This window comes from Doryrhamphus excisus, chromosome 1 (genome assembly GCF_030265055.1).
Source record: "Doryrhamphus excisus isolate RoL2022-K1 chromosome 1, RoL_Dexc_1.0, whole genome shotgun sequence".
NCBI classification, from domain to species: domain Eukaryota; kingdom Metazoa; phylum Chordata; class Actinopteri; order Syngnathiformes; family Syngnathidae; genus Doryrhamphus; species Doryrhamphus excisus.
Window position 1 is genome coordinate 14,489,535 of NC_080466.1, and position 10,606 is coordinate 14,500,140.

At 40.5% G+C, this 10,606-nt stretch overlaps 2 protein-coding genes across 2 annotated transcripts; both read left to right on the forward strand.

Annotated features, from left to right (window-relative positions):
• Positions 1-731: 731 nt before the first annotated feature.
• LOC131130045 (synaptogyrin-3-like) lies at positions 732-4,672 on the forward strand. The gene is made up of 4 exons (XM_058074115.1): positions 732-956; positions 2,104-2,338; positions 3,882-4,027; positions 4,111-4,672. The coding sequence occupies exons 1-4, from the start codon at positions 852-854 to the stop codon at positions 4,339-4,341; spliced, it is 717 nt and encodes a 238-aa protein (XP_057930098.1). The 5' UTR covers positions 732-851; the 3' UTR covers positions 4,342-4,672.
• A 2,438-nt stretch (positions 4,673-7,110) lies between these two features.
• Positions 7,111-10,572, forward strand: c1h17orf67 (chromosome 1 C17orf67 homolog). The gene is made up of 4 exons (XM_058082092.1): positions 7,111-7,249; positions 8,717-8,817; positions 8,943-9,061; positions 10,255-10,572. Exons 1-3 carry the CDS (start codon positions 7,195-7,197, stop codon positions 9,057-9,059), a joined length of 273 nt encoding a protein of 90 aa, XP_057938075.1. The 5' UTR covers positions 7,111-7,194; the 3' UTR covers positions 9,060-9,061; positions 10,255-10,572.
• The last annotated feature ends 34 nt before the right edge of the window (positions 10,573-10,606 follow it).

The window sequence follows — 10,606 nt, forward strand, 5'->3', positions numbered from 1 at the left end:
TTTTATTTTTATTATTATTTAATTATTATTATTTTTAAATTATTTTTTATTCATTATTATTATGCCATTCATTATGATTAATAATTATTTATTATATATCAGAAGAAAATCTTGAATTGAAATATGCATATTTTTTTGTCACACTTGACAATGACCACAACTAAATAAAATTATTATTATGGTAATTTGACTTGAAATGAAAAAACTTTATTTAATTATATTTATTTAATTGTTATTATTTAATATTATATCAGAAGAAAATCTTGAAAAAGTGTTTTTTCACATTTTTTGTCACACTTCACACGTCACATCATCAAACAAATGTAAATATTCATCAATGACAACACAACTAAATTTAATTATTATTATGGTAATTTGACTTGAAATGAAATAACTTTATTTAATTATATTTATAAAATTTTATTAATTATATTTATTTATTTATTTTATTATTATATCAGAAGAAAATCTTGAAAAAGTGTTTTTTTGCATTTCTTGTCACACTTCACACGTCACATCATCAAAACGAAAAAAACGTTATTTAATTATATTTATTAAATTATATTAATTATATTTATTGAATTATATTTATTTAATTTTATGTTCTCTTAACAATATTTTGGCTGCACCCATGATATCAACAAGTGTTGTAATTATTAGACAAATGGATATGAATCCAAACCAACCGAAGCCAAAAGTGTTTCGGAGTGACGTCACAGCGATCCCGCAGGAGGAGTATGAGGAGGATGAAGAGGAGGCTGCATCCAGCTGCTCTGTGGCCGCCTCGTCTGCTTCTCTCCGCGGTCAAAGGACGACGCCAGCAGCGCTAAAGTGGGGAGGGGAGGGCTGCGATGGAGCCAGCGGCCGCCTACGGAGCCGCCAAAGCCGGGAACATCGCCTTCGACCCGGTCGCTTTCTTCACGCATCCTCGGACCATCTTGAGGCTGCTGTCGTGGGTGAGCATCTGCAATGTTGCTCTTGTTCCGCGGAGGAGGCCTGCATCATGCGTGGATCCTGTCTTTGTCTCCGTACGATGTCACGATGCTGCGTGACACGGACATTGAAAGGAGCATTTCACTGCCATTTAAGGGGCGTCTCGGAACTATCGATTAGCAAACACGCTTATTTTTTAGCGCTGAAAGCCTCTTTTGTCTCCAGATGTGGCGTTCACGGACGGGGAGCAACGGGAATTCTAATTGGAAAAGCGTGAATTACTTCATTATTCAGTGGCAGTTCCAGTTGAATGAAAGACCCCACTATTGTCATTTGTACTGATACATTTAAAAAAAAAATCATTTATTTCAGTACTTATGTTGAAAAAGTGAAAATAATAATAATAATAATATTGGTATTATGATATTATAGTATATTATTAATATTATATGATATATATTATATATTATATGTGACAATAATATTGTTATTATCATATTATAGTATATTATTATTATTATTATTATTATTATTATATTACAGTTAATTTTTTGCTCATTTCTTCATAATGATTATACCATTTATTAGATATTCAGTTAATCTAAAATATCAATCACTGTCTGTAAAATTAAATATTAATAAGAATATTTAACTTGCACCATCATCCGAAATATCGTGCAAGCTAACATCTAAGCTTTGCACTTTTTGTTATCCTGTGACAAAACGGATTGGGATTATCAATTCAATTTGTGCTATCATCCGAATTAGCATGCTAACAGTTAAGAGTTTGCACTTCATGTTATTCTGTGACAAAACGGCAGTCGATATCATCGATCAAAGGATGCTTAGTCTATCAAAAATCTTGGACTTTTTTGGATAGGGATTATCACTTCAATTTTTTTGCTATCATTCGAAATAGCATGCTAACAGTTAAGAGTTTGCACTTCATGTTATTATGTGACAAAACGGAAGTCGATATCATCTATCAAAGAATGCTTATTCTTTTAAAAACTGGACTTTTGATAATAATTCATCTTAATAGTAGTATTAAAGAGGAATAATATTAATGTTTTTAAATGGAGGTATGTAGTGAGTGCGTTTGTTATCGTGTACTTTCATAAGCCCCGCCCACTAAAGTCAGACAACTTCTGACTTCTTTTCCTCCCGCAGGTGTTCTCCATCGTGGTGTTCAGCTGCATCGTCAACGAGGGCTACATCAACATTGGCAGCGAGCGCTTGCTCTGCGTCTTTAACAACAACGCCGACGCCTGCAACTACGGCATCACCGTGGGCGTGGCCTGTTTTCTGGGCAGCATCTTCTTCCTCATCCTGGACGCTTACTTTCCCTCCTTGAGCAGCCTGAGGGACCGACGACGCGCCGTTCTGCTCGACCTCGTCTTCTCGGGTACAAAATAAACATAATAATAAACATCAGAATAACTTGACAGTAATTGCTAAAAATCGGTAAAGGTTTCGAGACGCTTAAGTATGAATTCAAGAACATAAAGTCGGTTGATATCATTGTTCTTTCTCACCGAAGGACGCTTATTCTGTCAAAAATCAAAAGATCAATCAAGATTAGCGCTTAACTCACGCTACCATCCGAAATAACAAGCGTGCTAACAGTTTAGCATTCACTCTTTGTGTTATTCTACCACAAAACGGCGGTTGATACGGTATCATCACCCTCAACGTTTATTCTATCGAATATCTCAGACTTCTTTGGCAGGAAGATTATCATTTCAACTCACGCTATAGTCCGAAATAACGTGCATGCTAACAGTAATGTTGGCTCTTTATTCTACGACAAAACGCTAGTTTATATATATATATATATATATATATATATATATATATATATATATATATATATATATATCGCCACTTTCTAACCTGATCAAAGAACACTTCAAAAATAAAAAAACACTAGCAAAAATTCTTCAACTCACATTATCGTCTAAAACATGGTGTGTGCTAACAGTGAGTTAACAAAATGGCGGTTGATATCATAACCCCGTTCTAACCTGATCAAAGAACACTTCAAAAATGGAACACTAGCAAAAATCCTAGACTTCTTCGGGAAGAAGATCGATCGGGATTATTACTTCAACTCACATTATCGTCCAAAACAAGGTACATGCTAACAGTGAGCTAACAAAATGGCGGTCGATATCATCGCTCCTTTCTAACCTGATCAAAGAACACTTCAAAAATAAAAAACACTACCAAAAATCCTAGACTTCTTCAGCAAGAAGATCGAACTCACATTATCGTCCAAACCAAGGTACGTGCTAACAGTGAGCTAACAAAATGGCGGTTGACATCATCGGCCCTTTCCAACCTGATCAAAGAACACTTAAAAAAATGGAACACTAGCAAAACTCTGACAATTCTTCGGCAAGAAGATGGATCGGGATTATTACTTCAACTCACATTATCGTCCAAAACAAGGTACGTGCTAACAGCGAGCTAACAAAATGGCGGTTGATATCATCGCCCGTTCTTAACGGTTTCTAACTCGATCAAAAAATGCTTATTCTGTCAAAAATCGTGACGTTTTTTCGGGTCGAGATTATCCCGACTATGATGCGTGCTACTAGATTAGCTTTTGCTCGTCAAAAACGGCAGTTGATAACATCGCCTTTACTCTACGGATTTTAACTCAATCAAAGAGCGTTGAATATATTAAAAACATTTTTGGGCAAGATTGATTAGGATTATCGAATAATGTTGATAATGGTTTGAAAATTTTCAAGGTGACAGCATTTTCTAATTTGCCTATGCTAATCACAAGTGGAGGGTTGCTATGATATGCTGTGATGTGTTCCGCAAGCCTAATAGCCCTCAATTTGTTTTTGAATTTTGTATGCAAGACGTTAGCTTCAAATCGTATTTATTGACGAGCATCAAAGGAGTTTGGATATCTCATTTTGGTCCCGCCCCCTCAGGCCTAGCCAGCTTCCTGTGGTTCGTCGGCTTCTGCTTCCTGGCCAATCAGTGGCAGGCGACGTCTCCCGATGAGCTGCCGCTGTCGCAAGGCTCCGACGCCGCCCGGGCGACCATCGCTTTCTGCTTCTTCTCCATTCTCACGTGGGTGCGTATCTTTAGTACCAGTAGTACTCATCAGTATGCTAACGAGCTAATGCTAACACGCTAATGTGCCGTGCCAACCAACAGGCGGTTCTGACTCTGAGCGCACTCCGTCGCTTTCTGTCGGGCTCCCACGCCAACCTGTTTACATGGCAACACCTGGACCCCGCCCCTGGCCACGCCCGTGCCACGCCCTACCCCATCGCCAACGGCGCCACCATCGTGACCACCAAGCCCTACCAGGCCCCGCCCTTCACCGAAACCCTGGACCCCCAGAAGCTCACGCAACAACACAGACCGGTGGCGCCGGCCTTCTAGGGACCGCCACGGCGAAGAGGGCGGGCTTTGTGTCCCGGCTATGTGTTGTTACCATGGCAACCGCCGCCTCAACTTACATCCTTTGTCCCTCGGTGTCTTCACAAACGCACTTGCTGACGTAACTTCACTCTCACACGCGCACGCCTCGCACTGGCTGACCAATCACATGCGTTCTATTGGCTGGAAAGATGATTGACAGGCAAGAGAGATAGCAGGATTTTCTTAGCAGCTTCCTGAATGCTGTAGTGCTCCACTATGAAATATTCATGTGATTTAATATTTTATTGTGATATGCTCAAGCGTATGATGAAAAATAAAACCAGCACCACTATCCAAGAAGGGCTGTGTGTTTGTTCATCATCAGGTCTGTCCCGAGTCCTCATGGGACCCTGAAGGGACCGTCTAACACCCTGAACCCTGAACCCTGAAGCTCCATTGGTCCACTGAAGCCTCATGATCCCCCCCCTCCAGTGGGCCGTGTGGAAAACATCTCAGGTGGGATTTTTCCAGTCATGCTAGTAAGGTTGGAAGCCATTATGGACACGCCCAAATAAGGTGAGGTTGCCAGGCTTATGGATCTGTTGCTGGTCAGGGGTTGGGTTGCATTATGGGGGGGTTTAGGCAGCTTTCGGACCTGCATGGTCATGGTCATGGTCATGGTCTTGGTCTTGGTCTTGGTCTTGGTCTTGGTCTTGGTCTTGGTCTTGGTCTTGGTCTTGGTCTTGGTCATGGTCATGGTCATGGTCATGGTCATGGTCATGGTCATGGTCATGGTCATGGTCATGGTCATGGTCATGGTCATGGTCTTGGTCTAGGTCTTGGTCTTGGTCTTGGTCTTGGTCTTGGTCTTGGTCATGGTCTTGGTCATGGTCTTGGTCTTGGTCTTGGTCTTGGTCTTGGTCTTGGTCTTGGTCTTGATCTTGGTCTTGGTCTTGGTCTTGGTCTTGGTCTTGGTCATGGTCTTGGTCATGGTCGGATGCTTTACTTTTGTTGGCCGCTTGTACGTATTTATGACAGAATAAATGCATGATGCAAGAAACACTTTCTGTCTTTCATTTTTAATGTGCACCCCGACTTGCTAAATATAGCTACCGTGTTGCTAAATTGTCAACAAAGATGACTTCTACGTATCAGGTCTGGTAGGAAGTACCTGAACCACTAGGGTTATAGGGTTAGTGTTAGGGTTTTTCGGGTTAGTGTTAGGGTTAGAGGGTTCGGGTCAGGTACGGGCTTGGTAGCGTTGAAAGCTTGCGGCCAAGTTAGGGGAGGTTTCAAGTAGATAAGCTGTACCATGTGTCAAGTGTCATGGGGTGAGATTTAGTAAAAGTGTCCAATGTTAGGAGCATGTTTAGGGCCATCCTGAGTCGACTCTACTCTCATTTTAATGGAAGATTGTTGTTGTTGTAATAAGTTAAAGTGACCACTAGATGGCAATACACAACAACAAATTACATTTATGTTCTCCACAGCGTTCAAATGAAAATATATAAGGTTATCAGGGTTAGGGTTGGGGTTATAGGGTTGGGTTAAGATTGGGGTTGGGTTTAGGGTTAGCGTTGGGGTTAGGGTTGGGGCTAGTGTTAGCATTAAGGTTAAGGTTAGGGTTAGGGGTTAGTGCAGGGGTGAGCAAACTTTTTGACTAGCGGGCCGCATTGACTTAACAAAATTGACGGGGGGGGGGGGCATACTATATATTCTACACGTAACAGTCTACCTGGAATTATTGTATCTGTAAAAATGTAGTGCAATCAGCTATATGTACTTGTACCATGGTGTACCAAGGTTGTACCATGATGCCAGGTTGTATGTTAAGTTTCAATGAAATACTTTGGGCCGTATTCAAACACTTGGCTGGCCGCATGTGGCCCCCGGGCCGTAGTTTGCCCACCTCTGGGTTAGTGCATTGACAGCAAGTTGAAAAAAATGGAAAAAAACGACATACTAACCCCTTACGTTTTTTGTCAAAAATCACCAATTTCAAACACATGCATTTTATGCTGGTTTTGGGTGCTTCTCAGGCCCCTAATGTGTGTGTGTGAGGTTTCCCGTGTTTTTTTGACCAGAAAAGTGCATTAGCAGCAAGTTGAAAAAAACTGAAAAAAACGACATACTAACCCCTTATGTTTTTTGTCAAAATCACCAAATTCAAACACATGCATTTTATGCCATTTTTGGGTGCTTCACAGGCCCCTGATGCGTGTGTGTGGGGTTAGGGGTTAGTGCATTAGCAGCAAGTTGAAAAAAAATGAAAAAAACGACATACTAACCCCTTACGTTTTTTGTGAAAAATCACCAATTTCAAACACATGCATTTTATGCTGGTTTTGGGTGCTTCTCAGGCCCCTGTTGAGTGTGTGTGAGGTTTCCCGTGTTTTTTTTTTTTTTTACCAGAAAAGTGCATTAGCAGCAAGTTGAAAAAAACGGAAAAAAACGACATATTAACCCCTTACGTTTTTTGTCAAAAATCACCAATTTCAAACACATGCATTTTATGCCGGTTTTGAGACATTTTTTCTCATATTTATTCTACAGTGCATGTAAACACTCACACAACAATTGGCCGTGTGCAGTGGTACGAAGGGAACGAAAATAAAGCAGACTAACAAACCCCACTTTTCGAGGAAATGCAAAAGTGATGCAAAATATGCATAAAAAATATGCAAGTAATATAAATATGTAAAAAGCTTGTAATAACGCATAGCGCTGTATTTATATGACACTAATATGAGCTATGATTGTATTATTTTGGAGGAGGCACAGCAGAGGAGGAGGAGGAGGAAGAGGAGGCGATGTTCTCCCTTCACCCCTCCAGGACTCCAGTAAAGATCCCAGAGTTGGAAGACGTTGGTGAAGATGAAGACGCTGCTGGTGTTTCTGGTGTGTGTGGTCCTTCTGACCATCACCACAGGTAGGGACCAACATGTCGTTTATACACTGAAAAGGATATTTGCACGCTGGACTGATTGAAGACTAATATATATTTGTATATTGTATTAATTGTACATTTGCAGTAAAGTCCATGTCTATTCTATACGTAGTCCAAGAGCAAAGAGCAGCAAATAGTTTTTCCTGACTTTGCTGAAAAGCAAATAGCAGTTTTCACAGGTACTTGGTGTTTTGCCACGTTGCCAGATGTTGCTGCATGGCCTGGCTCACTGGGGAGTGAGGAGGAAGAATGGACACGTTGTTACTTTTCAGCAAACAGTCCACCCCCCCAACCCCCCTTGCCCCCCATCCCCACGGGAACACGGGTTCCAGTGAGAGGAACACCATCTGGATTAGGCAACAAACAAGAATTGAGCCAAGTTCCAGATTATGAAAATAAAAACTGATATGACTACCAAGTTTAGGTTGGGTTTAGGGCACAGATATGGAAAATGAAAGGATGCAGCTTTGACACTTTGGTATTTTGTAAAAATATGCATAATAATACATAATACATTGGTACCTCGGTTAACATCCGCCCCGGTTAGTGCAATTTTTCAGTAAACATTCAAACTTTGCCTTGCCTTGCATTTGCCCGCTTGTTTAGTGTCCCTAGGGCAGGGGTCAGCAACCCGCGGCTCCAGAGCCGCATGTGGCTCTTCAGCCTCTTTGTTGTGGCTCCCTTTGCAATGTTCAAGTATTTTTTTAACACCCAAATGAGGAAAATACGCATCTTTGTAATGACTTTTGAAAAAAATATGACTTTCTGTGAGACCGTGTACTAGCAAGAGTACTCCATCAACTCCGCTTTTTCTCCTTTGAACTACTTTGATACCACAAAATTCCCTCCAAATCTGGGAATTAAAATCTTGATTGATGGTTCTGGGGTTTTTTTTTGCAACAAAGTAGGTCAAAGTGAAGTTAAATGTTCAGTTGTGAACTCATTTGTCAATTTTTGCATCAATTTAAAATGATAAAACTAGAATTATTGTAAATAAAATGTGTTTTGTGCAAACATTTTTGGGAGTCTGGAATGGATTTATTGAATTTACATCATTTTCTATGGGAAAATTTGCCTTGGTTAGAGTCCGTTTTGGTTTGAGTCGAACCTTTTCAAACGGATTAATGACATAAGGCACCGTAGTATCAACTTCACTTTTTGATATTTTCCCCACATTTTTACTGCTGTTTTTTTAAACTTCTTTGTAAATGTTCTTCTTAACTATTATTCCCATAATATTTTGACAAATTTTGAAAACTTTCTCTTTTGTAACTCTTAATCGTTTGAATTTATTCTTGCAAAATTAGTGCAGATTTTCACATTTTTGCAGTTTTTTTCGGTTTCCTTGTGCCACGGGCTGATTAGAGAAAAAAATAGCCACACTTTGTTGACGTCCCCCGGTTCAAGAGGTAAAACTGTGATGTGTTGTTCCGCATCTCTCCCCCTTAGATGCCAACCCCATCATCAAGGAGAGCTTTGCTAAGCAGCTCCTCCGTAGCAAGAGGCAGGAAAGGCCGAGGAAGGCGGGCCATCCTGATGAGCCAATGAGGGTGAGGATCTACTTTGGGAATTGCTTCACTTTGACTCTCCCCAATACCTCTAGTTCAAATCCTTCTCATTCATCTGCTGTCTTGTGATAATGAATGAGTTTTATTTGTCATCTTTGGATCCGCAGGAGCACATGATCCACATGCAGGCTCTGGACCAGAGGGCACAGGAGACCAACATGGAGCACTGGCTCAACCCTCATTGCTACCCGCGCTGTGACAGGAACTACGGATACCCTGTCTGATGGTGATGAGCATGATCACAAATGTCCTCGTCAAATACATGTTGAATGCATACACACAACCTTCATCATCAGGGTGGAAAAACTAACAAATCTAACACACTGTTCTTACGTAAGATGTATATGTAAGAATATGTAGCATTAGCAGCTAGCTGTTGTGGTGTGGCGAGGTGTCACTACGCCAGGAACGTAATTCTTGGGCATAACATGATAATAATAACAACAACAACAACAACAATTTCACTGTAGCTTGGTTATCTGTTTTTATATCTTTACAAAGCACAGAAAAGAGAAAAACTCCATTGTGGAGGATGGGCAAAATTCCAAAAACAAGTGCTGTTTTCTTTTAAATCTTTATATTTGTTAAAATGTTCATTGGCAAATAATACCATTATGGAAATGAGCTAGCTTACCTGACACGCTAGCATTTTGGGACAGCCGAGCCATAGGCTGCGTTCCAATAGGAGTTTGATTTGCCCTCGTTGACGTCCCCCGTGCACCTGGTATGATATTATTGATGACGTCATGCAGAGGTCACTTGCTGAGTGATGTGGGAGAAGAAATGGACCCATTAGGTCTCGCGCTATACTGCTTCTTACAAATAGTAATAATAATAATAATCACTATGTTTTCTCTTCTGGAAAAATTGTTTTAAGTAATTCAAAAAGTTGGGTTGTTTGTTTAAATTTCGTGTTATTCATTTTTACTGTAGTTGTCGTTATAGGTTTGTTTGTTTATAAATTGTTGCCATTGTAAAAGTAGTCAAAGTCGATGAATCTTCTTATTTGATGTTCATTACCGCCACCCCGTGGATGTATTGTTCTTGCACCCCTGCAATGCATTGTGGGTGAGCCACAACTGTGTTAAGACTCTCTCCCTCGGCCCTCCGTGGGTAGAAAAGTCCTACCAAGTTCATTTTAGCTTTTATGAAAACTGCACACCGACACTATGATGGCGGCAATGGCGGGATGCCCCGCCCCCTCCCCCTCCCACGAGGGCAACCCGAACTGATTTTATACAGCAGCCATGGCTTGCTGTGGTCACGTGACAAGCACTCAGACTGTTTCCTCCACATCACGCGGGGGACTTGACGAGTTCAAGTCCAGCTCAAAGTTACGTAGAACACAGTTTGGATGTCAATATGATATGATATGATTCAACATTTTAATATTTGGATTTGTTTCTCTTGTCTTTGCAGACGAACGACCAACGCGGCAAAATGATGGCAAAAGAAAAACGGACCCCGAAATGTGTGACGACAGGAAATGATATCTTTAAAGGCGTTAGTTTGTCACAATGCATGCCTTTGTAGTTAGATCTATATATGACGAATATGTGTGTGTGTGTTACATATTTACCGGCATCTTAGAATACAGCGTGCGTCAACTAATTATTTTATGTGGTCAATACATTTGGTTAATAAACATTTTATTGGAACGAAATGATTTATCCGATTATTTCATAAGCGCACGAGTTGAGTCTAAAAAGGAAAAGGCCTGTCCTAAACAATGCGGAAACACCAGTTATTTGTAAACATTACTTATTCACAA

Excerpts from the sequence above, each read along its gene's own strand:
- LOC131130045 (XM_058074115.1), top strand. The coding sequence starts at position 852 with ATGGAGCCAGCGGCCGCCTACGGAGCCGCCAAAGCCGGGAACATCGCC. Across the intron at positions 2,339-3,881 it reads GCTCGACCTCGTCTTCTCGG|GCCTAGCCAGCTTCCTGTGG; the intron begins GTACAAAATAAA and ends CCGCCCCCTCAG. Across the intron at positions 4,028-4,110 it reads TCTTCTCCATTCTCACGTGG|GCGGTTCTGACTCTGAGCGC; the intron begins GTGCGTATCTTT and ends GCCAACCAACAG.
- c1h17orf67 (XM_058082092.1), top strand. The coding sequence starts at position 7,195 with ATGAAGACGCTGCTGGTGTTTCTGGTGTGTGTGGTCCTTCTGACCATC. Across the intron at positions 7,250-8,716 it reads CCTTCTGACCATCACCACAG|ATGCCAACCCCATCATCAAG; the intron begins GTAGGGACCAAC and ends TCTCCCCCTTAG. Across the intron at positions 8,818-8,942 it reads ATCCTGATGAGCCAATGAGG|GAGCACATGATCCACATGCA; the intron begins GTGAGGATCTAC and ends TTGGATCCGCAG.